Source organism: Kogia breviceps, chromosome 2 (genome assembly GCF_026419965.1).
Source record: "Kogia breviceps isolate mKogBre1 chromosome 2, mKogBre1 haplotype 1, whole genome shotgun sequence".
NCBI classification, from domain to species: Eukaryota; Metazoa; Chordata; class Mammalia; order Artiodactyla; family Physeteridae; genus Kogia; species Kogia breviceps.
The window spans coordinates 198,898,849-198,916,407 of NC_081311.1; the positions used below are offsets into that span (position 1 = coordinate 198,898,849).

The 17,559-nt window shown below is 50.7% G+C and overlaps 1 protein-coding gene across 50 annotated transcripts in view; it reads left to right on the forward strand.

Annotated features, from left to right (window-relative positions):
- LRRFIP1 (LRR binding FLII interacting protein 1) overlaps positions 1-17,559 on the forward strand; it is a 147,165-nt gene that overhangs the window by 62,180 nt on the left and 67,426 nt on the right. For all 50 annotated transcript variants that reach the window (XM_059051642.2, XM_059051638.2, XM_067027241.1 and 47 more), the window contains exon 2: positions 16,145-16,231. In XM_059051642.2, the coding sequence (XP_058907625.1) occupies positions 16,145-16,231 (87 nt within the window). The remainder of the gene's footprint in view (positions 1-16,144; positions 16,232-17,559) is intronic.

Sequence of the window (17,559 nt, forward strand, 5' to 3'; positions counted from 1 at the left end):
AGGCTCCCTTCAGGAGAGGACAGTGTAGAAACCATGTTTCTTTAACTTTTGTAACTTCCCCGTGTTCGTGCCGGGTTGTGTCACCTCTGGTCGTTTTCCACATACTGATTATAGCGCTAAGCCCTCACGGGCGACCAGCACCATTCTGAGAGAGGCTGTCAGGGTAGAACGTGGACCCCCCAAGTCTCATCTTACTGTAGGTACCAGGGCATAGGTCCCCAGGTCCTGGTGGCGAGGGGACATGTGGATGAACGGGGGGGGGGGGGTGAACCCAGTGCTGGGGGGGCTGACCCTGCCGGGCTCAACAGGAGACCTTTGAGCGTTGGAATCATGGTTTGCTTTAGACGAATCATTTTCCCAAACAGTTAAGATATAAAAACAGTAAGTTAGGTCTCTTCTCATAGTAGTTAAGAGTGTCCCACTAGGGCAAAGATGGAGGCTCAACTTCCCTTTTTCTTTCAGGGTTAGTTTCTGTTCAGCCTGAGCTAATATCAAAGTAGTGGAAAAGCCTCCTTAGCAAACTTTTTGTAAACCCTGCCGTCCGAACTGCCACTTTCAGTGAGCACAGGAAATGGAGTTATTTATAGCGGCTGAAGTGTTTTCAGGCAAGGTTGATTGGTGTATTACCTGATTAGAGTGAGGTTCTTATCTAGTTTCTACAGAATTAGGAGGCCACGTGTTGGTGCGATGTGTTTGCTCCTCAAAAGGCAATGTTCAAGAGGAAATTCTTATCCCTGAAAAATCAGGCTGTGTGACTCAGCAAAGGAAATGTGTTTTTTTTTTTTTTTCCAGAACGCACAGACTATTTATTTATTTATTAAACATCTTTATTGAAAGGAAATGTTTATGACTAGTTACTCATATGCCAGTGTTTCCAAAATATCTGATCATATTTAAAAGCTTTAATCTTGGAGCCCCATTGGCCATAAGGTTCGAAATACTAACCTGTTAAGGCAGTTAGCCTGTTGCATCTCACTCTATGTTAGCCGTGGGTCAGGGAGAAGAGGAATTTTTACTACTTTACTGCTTTTACTCTGGGCCACCCAAATTTTACTGTGCGTGCGTGTGTGTGTGTGTGTGTGTGTGTGTGTGTGTGTGTTTTAAAGCAGCTTATTTCCATACTTTCATGGAATGGATTTACCAGAACTTTCATTATTCAGACAGTCTAGATAAAATTAAGTAAGTGAACTTCTTTCTTCTAAGTTAAACAAAGCGCTATTTTGACGACATCCAAGATTAAGAGGTTCAGAATTGCCACGAGCTTGATTGCAGAGACCACCACTAAATTCCCCTTGCTGTGCCTCACGTATTCATTTGGGGGAGGGCCAGAGTTTCAAGTGGTTTTTCTCCTTAATGCTGTAACTTGAGGACGTTAAAGCCATATAAATAGTTTGGATGCGAAAGTACTACTACACTCGTTGTAGTTTAAATTACTATAAGGAAGATTTACTTTTCGTTTTAACTAAAATGTTTCATTTATATGTTTGTGTAATAGAGCTTATCAAAGCAGCATCATTTCAGATCCTCACATCTGTTTTATTATCTCTGGCCAGTGGGTGTGTAATCTTCCTGTGGGAAGAGAAATAGGAGTGGGCTTTTGGTGTGGGTGGGGAATCTCCACTTACCTCCTCTGAAATTTCCCCAGCACTCTTTCTCCTGGCGAGTGCTTCAGCACGCTTGTCTTCTCCTGGTGCTTTTAAACCTCCTGTGAGCTGAATTCACACTGTCGTCATGTCATAGAAGACACTGTGTAGGTAGTAACAGTAGGTAGCATCTCCCAAACCCCTGCCGTGTCAGCCCTGTTAAGTGTTTTCTGTAGAAAAGTCTCCCCTTCCCCCTTGCATAACCTCAGAGGTGGTTTGGTTATTTCCACTTACACATGAAGAGAAAATGGGCTCAGAAAGTTCAGGGGACTTTCCCAAGGCCACACAGCCAGCAGGCAGTGGGGCCAGTTCAGACCCAGCCCTGCTGGTTCAGAGCTGGTGCTGATGATGTCACCACCATACACGGTGCTCGGCAGGGTCTGGCAGGCAGTCAGCGAGCATCATTGCTCTTGTCAGGCTCTCTTTTGCAGCCCTGGGGCCTCACAACGCCAGTATCAGGGCTGAAGGGTTTCTTTTTACTAAGGCAGCCTGTTAGGACACAAGACCTCGCTCCGGAGTGCATACTGAGAAGTCTTCATTTGATTAACGTTTCCTTTGTATTTCTGGTAGTTTTTCAGACAAAAGAACACTCAATGAACTGTATTTTTTCTAAATAAGGAGAGGAATAGTAGAAATGACAGAGCTACAGAAATTTTTATTTTTCTATTTTTCATACTGTACCACCTTTTTAGCTGTCACTTGTGTCAAGCCATGCTTGGAGCCGCTGGGCACCAGCCTCCTTCCGGCGTGCTGTATAGCTCCTCCCCACCATCCAAACAGGCAGGCTTGTTGAGCATGGGAATGACGGCTTCTGGCTCTTTCCTAGCTGGTTCCAGGAGAATCACTTGCGCACAGGAAAGGCTGTCTGGTTGTGTGCTGCCTACATGGGAAGGTGTGGAGCTGCTGGAGGGTCCAGCCTTCTTCTGAGCAGGAACAGTGTTAGTGTTTCGTGTCACCTTAAAGGTGTGGAGTTTGCAAGGAAGACCCTGAGTGGAACAGGTGAAGTGAAGGGTGTGGAGCGCAGAGGCACTGGCTGGAGGGAACCTGTCACCTGGAGAGCTGCACAGGTGAGGCTAGGCTGCTCTTACCTGTCACCCATCGGCCCTGTCGGTCACACACAAGGTTATTTGTGGCCACCACGCCCTTGCTTGAAACTCCAACATGTTGAGGCTGTTGAAGCAAGTGTGAACATCACTCATCTCAGAAAAAAGTTTTGAGTGTATTAAAAAAACAAGAGGAGAATTTATTTGCGTGGAAGATACTGTGCGCACTGTTTTTATTCAGCAGCTTGAGTGTGGGGCGTTGTTAAGCCAGAGATTGTGTTGTGAAGTTTGAATAGGTAAATGGTATTAGTCTGCTCTCGATACAGGAACATGGATAATTTTGTTCCTGATTAAAATCTTTGTTATTCTGGTATGTTTTTCTGAGAAGCAAAGTCAGGAGATTTCCAGTAGCAAAATGGGGAAAGAGAACTCTATGGATAGTCTCAGGGTACAAAGGATTCACCCCAGAGTAGAGACACAGCGTCTCAGAGGCCAAGGAAGCACCCAGAGCTCACGTCACCTGGTCCCCTTGCCACCGGTATTGAGGGCTAGTGTTCAAAAGTGGTGCAGTTTGTCCAAGTTCACATAATGGGTCAGCAACGGAGCCAGCGCTGGTCGCTTGGTCCTGAGACCCCTCTCTGGACAGTCTCTGTCTTCGGAAACTCAGGGCCCCGCTGAGAACATCACAGTCACAGCCGCGAGAGGTAGCTTTTCCACCTGGTCCCCCACGAGCCAGCTCCTCACAAGCAGTGACGTAAAGTGGCCTCGTGAGGTAAGGCTGCTGTTTTATCATAAAATTCCATCATCATTTTACAGTCCATAACTCATCTGCTTTGATTTTGATGGAAACACAGTGTTTTAAATAACCAGTTACACTTTAGTCCTTAACTTTATGTCCTCCAAGTCGTCAAGTAAAATTGATAACGTGTCTTGTTTATTTTGTGGCCCCAAGACCTGTGCCCCGAACCTGTGCCTGAGCTGTTTCAACAAGCCTGGCTGTGCAGTAGAGGGGTTCATCCCCCCCCATCCCACCCCGAAGTTTTAAAACTGTGGTTTGCAGCTCTGTCAGACCCAATGCCCCTTTTTTATAACAAGTTTTGTTGTTGTTGTTGTTTTTGTGGTATGCGGGCCTCTCACTGCCGTGGCCTCTCCCGTTGCGGAGCGCAGGCTCCGGACGCGCAGGCTCAGCGGCCACGGCTCACGGGCCCAGCCGCTCCGCGGCACGTGGGATCTTCCCGGACCGGGGCACGAACCCGCGTCCCCTGCATCTGCAGGCGGACTCTCAGCCACTGCGCCACCAGGGAAACCCTATAACAAGTTTTTAACATCCTTATTACTAACCTGAAATGAAGTTCCTAGGTGGTAAAATCTCCCTTCACACATAATTTCAAGTCAATATAGTGTTTTAACTGTAACATTAAAAAGAAATAAAATGAAAGTAAATTGCAGTGACAGAATGTGAATATTGAGAGTAACTCTTGGGAAGGTTCTGAACAAAGCCATGTATGATCTTCCCTTGATTTCCATGCAGATTGCATTCCTGAAATATTCAGTGTATGTTAAAACTACTCATAATGTATTTTGAATTTATAAGTGAGTTGGAATGAATTTATAGGTCTGAAAGTTATAATGTGGTTTTTCTATCTGCCTGAGTAGCCAGCAGGAAGTTCCTCCTTGTGCGGGCCTGTGTGAGTACAGTATGGTTGACATACCACGCCCTGCCCCTAAATGCCATCAGTCCCCTCCTCCAGTCACTGTGACTTCCCAGCACCCCCCAACAGAATGCCCTCTCAAGCATTGGCACTTCCCCCATGGACAGCTGTCATGCCAAAGTGCCGCCTTCTCCGCGGCCATCATAATTACAGTGATGGCTGTAAAGATCAGGCCCCCTCGTGGGGGAACTTATCATGATTGCCTGAGCGAGGGGTTTGGAAAGATGAGATGTTGAGAGTGGAGTAAAATGCACGTGGCAGCTGAGGGACTCGGGGGCAGTGGACACATGTGGTACAGAGGCCAGGATCGCCACTGTTTCTGAGCTGCCGGCTGGTATACGCTCCCTCTCCTGTTCCTGCCTGTGCAGGAGAACACATTGCCCAGTCTGCTTGCTTGCTTGGAATAGCAAACTATTTTTAGAATCTACTGCATATGAGGAGTTGGGGGTTTACATAGAAAACAAAAGTCGGTAGCTGTTGCCACTTCCTGTAGCAAAGTCAACTCAGGAAAATAATAAAGATCAGAGAGGAAATAAATAAAATAGAAATTAAAAAATAGAAAAAGTCAGGCTTCCCTGGTGGCGCAGTGGTTGAGAGTCCGCCTGCCGATGCAGGGGATGCGGGTCCATGCCCCGGTCCGGGAAGATCCCACGTGCCGCGGAGCGGCTGGGCCCGTGAGCCGTGGCCGCTGCGCCTGCGCGTCTGGAGCCTGTGCTCCGCAACGGGAGAGGCCACAGCAGTGAGGGGCCCGCGTACCACACACACACACACACACACACACACACACACACACACACACAAAATAGAAAAGATCAATAAAACCAGGAGCTGTTTTTTTAAAAAGATAAACAAAATCAACAAACCTCTAGGCAGGCTCACCAAGAAGAAAAGAGGGAGGACCCAAATAAAGAAAATAAGAAATGAAAGAGGAGAAATAACAACTGAGACCACAGAAATACAAAGAATTATAAGAGAATACTATGGACGGTTATATTCCAACGAATTGGACAACCTAGAAGACATGGACAAGTTTCTAGAAACATACAGCCTGCCAAAACTGAGTCAGGAAGAAACAGCTAATTTGAACAGACTGATTACTAGAAGTGAAATAGAATCTGTAATTAAAAAAAAAAAAAAATCCTCCCTGCAAACCAAAGTCCAGGACTAGATGGCTTCACTTGGGAATTCTACCAGACATACAAGGAAGAACTTATTATAGGAATCCTTCTCAAACTATTCCAAAAAAATTTAAAGGAAGAGGGAACACTCCCAAACTCATTCTATGAGGCCACCGCCACCCTGACACCAAAACCAGACAAAGACACTACAAAAGAAACAAAATTGCAGGCCAGTATCTTTGATGAATATAGATGCAAAAATCCACAAAAAAAATATTAGCAAACTAAATACAACAATACATAAAAAGGATCATACACATAATCAAGTTGGATTCATTCCAGGGTTGCAAGGATGGTTCAGCATATGCAAATCAATCAGTGTGATACACCACATCAACAAAAGGAAAGACAGAAACCACATGATCATCTCAATAGATGCAGAAAAAGCATATGACAAAATTCAACATTCCATTCATGATAAAAACTCTCACCAAAGTGGTTATAGAAGGGACATATCTCAACATAATAAAAGCCATTTATGACAAACCCACAGCCAACATAATACTCAATGGTGAAAAGCTGAAAGCCTTCCCACTAAATTCAGGAAAAAGATAAGGATGCCCACTCACACCACTTCTATTCAACATAGTATTGGAAGTCCTAATCATAGCAACCAGAGAAGAAAAAGAAATACAAGGTATCCAAATTGGAAGGGAAGAGGTAAAATTGTCACTATTTGGAGATGAGATGATACTCTATATAGAGAACCTAAAGTCTCCACACAGAAACTGTTAGAAGGAATAAATGAATTCAGCAAGGCAGCAGGATACAAGATTAATATACAGAAATCTGCTGCATTTCTTTACACTAACAAGGAAGTATCAGGAAGATAAAGTAAAAAAAAATCTTGTTTAAAATCACGTCAAAAAAAAAATACCTAGGAATAAACTTAACCAAGGTGATAATAAAAGTTATCTGCTGAAAATTATAAACTGTTGATTAAGGAAACTGAAGATGATTCAAAGAAATGAAAAGATATCCCATGCTCTTGGACTGGAAGAATTAATATTGTTAAAATGGCCATACTACCCAAAGCAATCTACAGATTTAATGCAATCCCTATCAAAATACCCGTGACAGAATACCCATAGAACTAGAACAAATAATCCTAAAATGTATATGGAACCAAAGAAGGCCCAGGATTGCCAAAGCACTTCTGAGGAAAAAGAACAAAGCTGGAGGCATAACCTTACCAAACTTCAGACAGTACTACAAAACTACAGTAATCAGAACAGCATGATATTGGCACAAAAACAAACATATAGACCAATGGAACAGAATAGAGAGCCCATAAATAAACCCACACACTTACGGTCAATTAATCTATAACAGAGGAAGCAAGAATATACAGTGGAGAAAAGACAGTCTCTTCAACAAGTGGTGCTGGGAAAACTGGACAGCTGCATGTAAATCAGTGAAATTAGAACACTCCCTCACACCATATACAAAAATAAACTCAAAATGGTTTAAAGACCTAAATATAAGACATGACACCATAAAACTCCTAGAAGAGAACGTAGGGAAAATACTCTCTGACAAATTATAGTGATATTTTCTTAGATCTCCCAAAAGCAGTCTCCCAAGGCAAAAGAAATAAAAGCAAAAATAAACAAATGGGAACTAATTAAACTTAAAAGCTTTTCACAGCAAAGGAAACCATAAACAAAAGGAAAAGACAACCTACGGACTGGGAGAAAATACATGCAAAGTATGCGACTGACAAGGGCTTAATATCCAAAATATACACACAGCTCATACAACTCAATAAAACAAACAACCCAATCAAAATATGGACAGAAGGGCTTCCCTGGTGGCGCAGCGGTTGGGAGTCCGCCTGCCAGTGCAGGGGACACGGGTTCGTGCCCCGGTCCGGGAAGATCCCACATGCCACGGAGCGGCTGGGCCCGTGAGCCGTGGCCGCTGAGCCTGCGCGTCCGGAGCCTGTGCTCTGCGACGGGAGAGGCCACAGCAGTGAGAGGCCCGCGTACCGCAGGAAAAAAAAAAAAAAAAAAAAGAACAGAAGACCTAAATAGACATTTTTTCAGAGAAGACATACAGATGGCCAAACAGGCACATGAAAAGGTGCTCAGCATCGCTAATTATTAGAGAAATGCAAATTAAAAGCACAATGGGGTATCACCTCACACCAGCCAGAATGGCCATCATTAAAAAGTCTACAAATAGTAAATGCTGGAGGGGGTGTGGAGAAAGGGGAGCCCTCCTGCACTGCCGGTGGGGATGTCGGTTGGTGCAGCCACTGTGAAGGTTCCTTTAAAAACCAAAAATAGAGTTGTCATAGGATCCAGCAACCCCACTCCTGGGCATATATCCAGAAAAGACAAAAACTCTAATTCAAAAAGATACATGCACTCCAATGTTCATAGCATCGCTGTTTACAGTACAGTAGCCAAGATATGAAACAACCTAAATGTCCATGGACAGAGGAATGGATAGAAGATGTGGTATATATACACTATGGAATATTACTCAGCCATAAAAAAGAATGAAATAATGCCATTTGCAGCAACATGGAGGGACCTAGATATTGTCATACTTAGTGAAGTCAGACAAAGACAAATACCATATGATGTCACTTATATGTGGAATCTAATAATAATACAGATGAATCTATGTACAAAACAGAAACAGACTCACAGACTTAGAAAGCAAACTTTGGGCTTCCCTGGTGGCGCAGTGGTTGAGAATCCGCCTGCCGATGCAGGAGACACGGGTTCGTGCCCTGGTCCGGGAAGATCCCACGTGCCGCGGAGCAACTGAGCCCGTGAGCTATGGCTGCTGAGCCTGCGCGTCCGGAGCCTGTGCTCTGCAACGGGAGAGGCCACAACAGTGAGAGGCCCGCGTACCGCAAAAAAAAAAAAAAAAAAAAAAAAAGAAAGCAAACTTATGGTTACCAAAAGGGAAAGGGAGGGAGGGAGGGAGAACAAATGAGGAGTTTGGAATTAACAGATACCAACTACTGTATATAAGATAGATAAGCAACAGGGTATATCTTACAGCACAGGGAATTATATTTAATAGCTTGTCATAACCTATAATAGAATATGATATGAAAAAAATAACTGAATCACTTTGCTGTATACCTGAAACTAACACAACATTGTAACTCCGTTCTACTTCAAGAAAGAAAAAAAAAAAAAGGCAAGTCAGGAAAGGGCTTCTGTCTCACAGCCTCATGGACCCTTTGCACTGTCTGCAGCATGTGGTAAATCCCTTTAACGCGGGGCTCCGTGTGTTCAGCAGCGACTCTGAGATTTCAGCCTTGCCCAACAGGAGCTGTAGTCCTTCCTCATTCCCAGGAACAGTCACACGTGGAGACAGAGGGCGCCTGCTTGTTCCTAAACAGAACCACTTCTTTGTCGCACTGCAGGCTTCAACTGCATGATATTCCTATTAGAGTCACATGAGTGAACCTTAAATACACCCTTTAACTTTTCCCAAGAGGTTATAAACGACAGTGGTAGCACATCACGTGGCCTGAGGGAAATTCTGCCATCACAGAGCATTCGGGTCACTGATTCGCACGTCAGTAATGAGCAGTAGGTCTCCCCGGGCCCCGCGGGGCAGACTGGGAGGATAGTCCCAGAGCATCATCTCGGTGCCTTTCCAGGCTCCAGGGCTTTCTCCTTCTAGGTGGAGGAAATGACGAAGCAGCTCAGGCCCATTTCTCAAGAGTCGTCCTAGAGTTACGGCTCATAAACCCCTTCCAGCTTCCATGTAGAATTCTGGAACCCCAGGAGAATTTAAGAACAGAATAAGAACTTTTCCTGGGACTGTGGGGTGAGAGGTCTTGGGATATAGAATTCCACACTCTGCTTGAATCCCAGGAAAGCTTCGAAGCTCAGGAAGTATGCAGACAGTCAGGACTCCGGAAGTCATGTGGGGCTTTTTAGAAAGCTGTTGAGACTACGTCCTGGGCACTTTTGTCCTCTCCAAGCAGGCAGGACTTCGGTTCCACCAATGTTTATCGCATTTCTGCTTTTCGAAGATCGTGATGTGGGGTTGAACGGGTAGGAGCCACAAAAGGGTGCAGATATTATCAGAGCTCTTAGAGCCCCCGACATTACTGGAATTGGGGTGCAGGATACTGGGGACTGTGTGTGGTTGCTGCACCCTCGGGCAGTGTCTGCCACTGCTTACAAAACCTCCAGCACAGACAGGAGGTCAGGGAGGAAGGAAGCTGTGCAGCGGCCAGGCTCGGAGGGCAGGGCCTGCCTCACCCAGGGCTTTCTCCTCCCATCCTGGTGCATAACTTCTCTTTTGGTTTTGCTCAATCCCCAGGCCAAGCAGGGGGCTGTCCGTGAGTTCCCTGACCCCGAAGAAAGGAGCAGCCGTTGTCTCTGGATGACAGTTTTATTGCAGCTGGAAGTTTCTGGTGCTCCGAGCAGGAGGCCTGTCAGGGTCGCCAGTAGAACAGGCTTGCATGTTTATCCGCTGACTTTTGTGTCCCGCTCTGGTAGAATCCACTTCTGCTCTGTGGTCCGATCTAGAACTAGAGCTGATCAAGCCCTCGGCCTATTGCAGAGACCCCTCACCAAAGTAACTCCTGTTTTTGCCGGTAATGTTTTCACATAACCCTCCAGCCTTTCTCCAGCCCAGCCCGGGTCTGGGCCGCCAAGAGAGGGCATTTCAGAGAGAAGCATCACTTTGGTTAGAGTGTACCTCCTCAGCCAGCCTGTGCGCCCCTGTGGCCGGGCCCTTGGCCGGTGGCCTCTGTGCTTCCGCCCCTGGACCTGCAGAGTGCTGTAGGGCTGGCGTCCCAGACCCTGGCTGGGTGCGCCTGGCTGTTTTTAGCCATTCGTTTAGGAGGGCCTGGGGCTCAGCCTTGTGCTTCTTTGTGTGTTTTTAGCATCTCTCGGACCATACATATCACCTTAGTGTCAGAGCGTTGTCTTCTTTATCTCTGGTAAAATAAAATGTAAAAGTGGAACTTTGGAATCAAGGGTTCAGCTTTTTAGAATTATTAAGAGGCAACTTTGGTGACAAAAGGAATCTTCTCTTCCCAACCATCTCCACCATCAGACGGTGCCTTGCTTGAAAACCCCGTGTCTGTAAAGCTCTGTTTATGAGGTTCCAGGCCAGGACGGTAGGATCCTGGGGGACGGTGTCCCCTGTGAGGGGGCTGGGACTCTGGCGTTTGTTCCGCACCAACACTGGGCGGTCCTGAGAAAGCCAGGGAGCCTGGATCTCGTCAGAGGAGGCCCGGCTGGGTCAGCTTCTCCCTCCCCAACTCCCTAATCCTGGAGGTGCGCGGGAGCAGGGAGGGGGGACGACGGTGAGGGCTGGGGGGCAACGCTGCAAGGGTTTTTAGCGATGGCGCCAGGCCACCTTCTCGCAGCAGTGAACTTGGCCTTGGGGCTTCTTCATTTCTCTCCTTCCCTCTCTTTCTCTCCCTTTCAGCCTCTGCTCCCTTCCCGCACCCCCTTCCTTCCTTCAAAAAATGTTTGCTATTTATTATGAAAAATGTCAAACATACCGAAGCGGAGATGGGATAACAGAAAGCAGAGGTCCTTGCACTGGAGGGGGCAGCCAGCTCCCGGAGGGCGGGTTGAAGCCCAGGCTGGCCGCACCCGAGGCCCTGACTCAGCGGGCCTGGGGTGGGGCTGGAGACTCTGCATCTTCCACAAGCCCCAGGGGCTGCCGCTGGGGCACAAGGGCCCCCCGCTTCCTGCCACCAGCCCCACAGCCGCCAGCCTACGGCCACTTTGCCCACCTGAGCGAGGTCGTCAGTGTGTATCTCAGCAGAGATGGTCTTGGGCCGAAAAAGGAGGGTTGGGGACCCGGAGCTACACCTGTTCCAGAGCCCCTTTCGAGGACAGCGGGCTGAGGGTCGAGCAGCCCGGCCGGCCCAGCCACCAAGCTCTGGGCGGGAGCGCGGCCCTGCCGGTGTCGTGCGGTCACAGCGAGCAGGCTGGGGCTTAGTAGCCAGTGGAGGACCCACTGACCTTGACCTCCAGTGGGCGCTGAAGGACGGTGGCTGACAGCCGTCGCGGGCGGGGCGAGGGGGAGCCTGGGAAGTCTCGTTTCCCAAACCTTGTTTTACAGCCCTGTGCGGGTTTATCGTTTGTACCCGAAATGCCGTAGGTCCGTCTCCTCTGCTCCATCCTGTCCCCTCGCCCAGGAGCGCGGCGGCGGGGGGGTCAGGGTGGAGAAATGCCCCACCTCCGAGGCCGGAGGCGTCAGCGGACCGTGTGCCTGGGTCCGGGTCCGGGTGCCCGGCAACCGACGCGGAGCGGGGCTGGGGCCGCGAGCGCCTCCTTGGGACCCTGGGCTCATGACGTCCCCTCCAGGGTCCTCTCGCCTCTCCGCCCAGCTTCGTCCTTGGCTCGTGGCTCATGTTCTCGTGTCCGTCCCCCCCCCGCTCAGAAGCAGCCTCTCCTCACTTCCCGGGTCCCACGCCGCCCTCCCTACCCGTTCCTGCTCCCCACGTTCAGCCAGAGCCACGTTTCTAAAGCGAAAGTCAGACCCCACTGCGCTCTGCCTTCTTCAGACCCGTCAGTCATCCTTCAAGAAGAGGTTCCAGGTACCAGGGCTGAGGCTGGCGCGGGCAGCCGGGCCCTCGGGACTCCGCCGCCCTGTGCTGGCCCCTCGCCGCCCGCGCCCTCGCCTGGCCTTCTCTTTGCTCCCCGGCGCTGGCTCCGGGCTCCCGTCCTCCAGGACGCCTTCACGACACCCGGATGGCTTACGTTCTCCTCCAGAGCAGCCCCAGCACGGTTTCTCACCCACCGTAGCACTTGTCACTTGCACACGGTCCCCGGGAGCTTTGTGCGCACCCCCCTGAGGCTGGGGCCCCAGACCGCACGTTGGGAGTCCTTCCCCTGCAGTCTCGGCAGCGCCGGAAGCGGCAGTCCCCTACAGGCGAGGGACAGAAAGTGAAAGTGTGCATTTGGAGACTCAGTGTGACATGGCTGTGAGTGAGTTTATGTTTTACAAAAGTGTCAGTCCGCAACGGATTTGTCCTGCGTCACCGAAGCACTGGCCGGGGGCACCCCGACCCCTGGAACAGCTCGCCTGACGCGTCGGCAGCTGGAGGGCGGGGCCGGGCCTCCCTGGAGATCTGGGAGGGAATGCACTCGTGCCTGCAGGTCACCAGGGTGGACCTTCGCTATTTCGTACTTTCTTCTGTTCATTGAACGACTGATCTTATCAAACATTTCCTCTGATGCTGTCTTAACTAGCATCATCTGTGATGCTCTGTGTCTGGCTGTTGTGCGTTCTCGGCGGTGTCGGCGTTTTAGAGTGAATTGTGTTGTCAGAGCTCCGTGTGGTTTTTCTTTTAGGCAGCACAGGTTGTGTCAGGGTTTTTCCGCTGATGCTGGTTTTGTGCTAATGAAGTTGGCTGTGCGTAGGTTTTGTGCCCCTTCAGACGTTGGCTGGTGTATCCGTTGGCTTTTAGCCAGAGTCCCGGAAGCACGCGTGGTTGTTAGCACTTCCTGTGTTATGAGAGCCTGTTCTCCACATAGGAGTCACGTAAGGATCCTGTGAGATGTAGGTGCTTCATGTGGCGGAGACTGCAAGTATTTGAAACTGTGCTGAATTATTTATCCCCTTTCCACATTCTGATCTAAGGTGAAGCTTGACCACATCGATCTGTCTTCAGGGTTGGCTAGCTCGTGTCCTCACAGGGAGCTTGTCCTGTAACTTGGTTCCTTCATGGAGTCCCTTTGTCAACCCAAGCCCACGTCCCTCAGGTCGGGGGTTGTTCTCATGGACAGGACAGACACGTTGGGTGGACGTGAGGACCAGAGAGGCGGGGGGCCATGACGGGAGCCCTTTGCTGGTGGGTAGAGGCCCACCAGAGTAGCTGGGGTCTGATGGCACATGAGTTTGGAGGCCTGCCAAGCTGGTGGGGAGGCCGTCTCAGGTGGCAGGGACCACCTGCCGAGAGAGGTGGCCTCTTCCAGGATCTTTGCTCCGGTCCCAGAGGAGGGGGCAGGACGGACAGACTGGGGAGGAGGTGGGCGTGCCGGGACTCGGGCTCCTTAGTCACAGAGGCACCCACGCTGTGTGAGCAGGAGTCATCCATCCCAGACCTCCCCGCCTCGTGACCGTTGTCTGCTGATGTGTGACAGATACCCACAGATGTGGCAGCTTGGAACAGCACACGCCGATTATCTCGCCATTCCCGTGGGTCAGGAGTCTGGGCACAGCCTCCTGGGCCCTGTGCTCAGGGTCTCCCAGGCTGCGGCCGGGCTGCATCCGTTCTGGAGCCCAGAGTCCCGTTCCCGGCTCACGTGCTCGTTGGTGGCATTCACGTCCCTGCTGTTGTGGGACTGAGGTCCCATTTTCCTGCCGGCTGTCAGCTGGGCCGCCCTCATTCTTTGTCGTGCGACCCCTCCCAGGCCCTCTCGCACGCACGTGGCGGCTTGCTTTTGCGAGGCCGGCAGGAGTCTCTGTCTGACCTCCAGGCCCACTTTTCCAGGGCTCACCTGGTGAGGTCAGGCCCGGCCTGGAGCTCGGTTCTGATGAACTCAAAGCCGGTTGATGAGGGACCTTCATTGCTAGTGCGCTTCTCTTTGCAGAGAGTATAATGTAACCCAGTCACAGGGGTGACATCTGTCATACTCACCGTTCTGGCCTCACTCAAGGGGAGAGGAGGATGTAGAGCATGTACAGCAGTGACGGCAGTCTCGGAGAGCACCCTAGAATTGTGCCTGCCACACGCCTCTCTCCTCTGTCCCCCTCTGGCAGCCCCTCCTTCTTCCAGCCTCTTTCTCATGTTCTCACTCCTCCACCCCCCTCTTCTTCCTGCATGCCCTCCCTTCCCTTTTCCTAACCCCCCTTGCTGTTCCTCACCGCCCCCTCCCCAAGCTGATGGGCTGTGGCTGCCTGGTCCACACCGGCTTAGAACCTGAGCCGACAGCCGGGGAGCCCAGGAAGGGCTGGAGCGGCAGCTGCCCTCAGCGTGGACGCAGACCTCTTGCTGGCCCGTTGATGGGGCTATAGGGAGTCAGTGTACCCAGATGTCAGTCTATCAAACCTTCCCCTCCCCTCCCCTCCCCTCCCCTCCCCTCCCCTCCCCTCCCCTCCCCACCCCTCCCCGCCCCTCCCCTCCCCACCCCTCCCCTCCCCTCCCCTCCCCTCCATTTTGGCTGGATCTTTTTATAGACCCTGAGCACTCATGGCTCATCACACAATGTAACATGGTTTAGAAAATTGAAAATGGCAATGAGGTATCAAATTTCTGATGCAGTTGTGATTTTTGACATCCTTGATTTGAAGGACCTGGGCTTGGGTTGATAAAGAAACCACATGAACGAAGCGGGTTCTAGAATAAATTCCTTATAAGGACATTAGCTAGCTAATCTCTGACAGATCAGCTGTGGTCAGTTTTCAGCTTAGATTAGAATTTAGAAAGAAGACGAACTTGTAGTTCTGTGCAATATAATTGTGGGGTGAGGGCGAGGGACATCCTTGACGTGAGGAGCCACGGTCCCGGTGGGAGCCTGCGGTACAGGGTGCCTGGCCTTTGGGAAGAAACTGGAGAACAGGACCTTTGGGCCACCTCACTGCTTGCTGGACCCAGTGACCACATCAGAAGCGCGTGGCCATCTCCGATGGCCCCGTCTTAAGATGACCTGGGGAACGGCGGAAGCTGTCAGAGTCTTGGAAGAATCACAAGTGTATTCCCATAAAGAATTAGGTGGAAAGGATGGATTTGTTGGACACCAGAAAACCTAGATCCTGGTACCCTTGCACCGTTCACCTCACTGGGCCATTTTATCACCTGCGATAATGAATAAGCTCGAGATTTGTAGAATGCGAAACAGGGTTCAAGTGCCAGGTCCGACGACAGTTGGTTGGTCCTGGTCAAGCGTTTTAGATGCTCTTGAGTAGAATAGGGCAGATCAGCTACAAGTTGACAGGTAGTTAAATGGAGCCAGATTTTGTTTTAATGTAACATTTGTAACAGCTGGAGCCACTCTGCGCTGGTGGAAGATGTCTTGCTTGAGAAAAGATGGGCTTCCCGGTGCTCAGGTGCTGCAGGGGCAGCTGGGGGGCAGCGGGGAGTAGTGAGGGGTGACTGGGCAGGAGTTTTGGAAAGCAAGGGCAGAGTCTCAGCCCTGTGACCTTGGACGGGTCTGGTGGCCTCTCCGGGCCTCTGCTTCTTGGTCTGTAAAGGGAGGGGTTCAGCTCTAGTGCTTTGCTCCGTGCACTAATCTGTCATCGCTCCAGAGGAAGGCAGACCGCCCAGCCCTGCCACTTACGGGCTGTGTGACCGTGGGCGCCCTACCCTCTCTGTGCCCTAGTTCCCTTATCTATTAACTGGGTATGGTAACACCATCTCCCCAATAGGGCTGTTACGAGGAGTCCATGGCATAATATACATGAAGCCCTCAGAATAGCACCCATTGGCATTCAGTAAGGGGTCAATAAAAGGGAGCCATCGTGACTGCTGTAACTATGGTGACTGTGATTCCTGGACCCTTTTAACGCTTACAAGTCTGTGTTACTATTTATTAACCTCTGAACAAGAGCACCATTGTTGACCGTGTCCTGGACGGGAGCCGCTGGTCTGTCTCCTAATGCCATCTCCGGCTCTGTTGCAGGCGGAGGCCAGGCTGGCGGCAAAGCGCGCGGCGCGAGCAGAGGCCCGAGAGATCAGGATGAAGGAGCTGGAGCGACAGCAGAAAGAGGTAACTAACGCCGGGCCCCCTGGCGGTTCTCGGAGGTTCTCACGGGAGGGCTCCTTCCAGTCAGAGAGGGCCCACGGGGGGGCACCTGCCCCTCTGATGCTGCTCTCGATGTGAAGGCACCTGTGCCTGTGACTCTGGTGCAAGGTCAGGCCAGGGCGTGGCACAGCACCCGGATGCCAGACGGCCCATCCTGGACACTCAAGCTGTCGGATCCTGGGACCAGCCTCCGCACAGAGCACTTGCCCACGTGGATCTCCCTGGCCCGGCCTTCCGGCCGGAAGGAGCCAAAAGGTGCTGGCTCTGGACTTGAGGTTCTAACTGTTGAGCTAGAATGCCCGTCCTCTGAATTAAGATGTGAAAGAAGAACGGGTTATTATTTGTTCAGGCTAACCAGTCTCATTTAGAAATACTTCCCCTGTGGTTTTTGCACTTTTTCATAGGTTTCATGAGGCCTGAAGCCTGTGTGTGATACAGAGAACAGAATAAACACTGGATGAAATAACCAGGAAAGAAACTGCCCTCCTGGCAAGGTGGACAGTAATGTGTTTACACACCTGTTAATGCTGTTGGCTACTTTCTTTCACCACCTTGAGCCCGAGCCAGAAGCCACGTGGGCAGCGTGGGGGCTCTTTCACTTGCAGTTCAAGGGGGTGGGCTTTCCTGTGACCTCGAAGCCCACGCAGCGAGTGAGCGGGTCCCTCTCCATGGTCTCCGCCTCGTCCCGGGGGCCTCAGCCTCGCAGGGTCCGCGGAGCAGCCGTGCCAGGCCCACCGGCGGCTCCGCTTGTTCGGAAGATTTGAATGTATTGTGTTGGAGAGGCGGCCAGCTGCTTTCCCCAGGGATCATGTTCATCCTCAGAGTCTGGTTTGGTTCATGCAGCCAAATTTTCAAAGTTGAACCGGTGTCCTTAAAGCTTGTGAGGTTTCAGATAAAACTCTGGATTTCCAGTTTCTCATAAAACCAGTGCAGTTTCTGCCAGGTTCCCGAGGTCCCGTTCCCTGCAGAGGCGAGGTGCTCACTGTCGTTGCCCGCCTGGCTGGGGGGTTTGCCCCTCTGCGTGGACGTGTGTACTCGGGGGGGGAGTGGCGTGGCCAGGCTTGAACTTGAGGAGGAAACCTCTGCCACGTGGCTCCAAGAATCTCTTGAGGGTTACTAGAAACTCGAGCCCTGGGGGTTCTCGTTAGGAAAGCCATGCCCGGGTCCTGATGACGGGAGGGAGTGATGGGGACAGAGGGGACATGTCCCTGAGAGAAAGGCCACGCCACACGCCAGCGGTGATGTTGGGAAGTGGCCCAAGCAGAGGGGCAGCCACGCCTCGACCGTGTTTT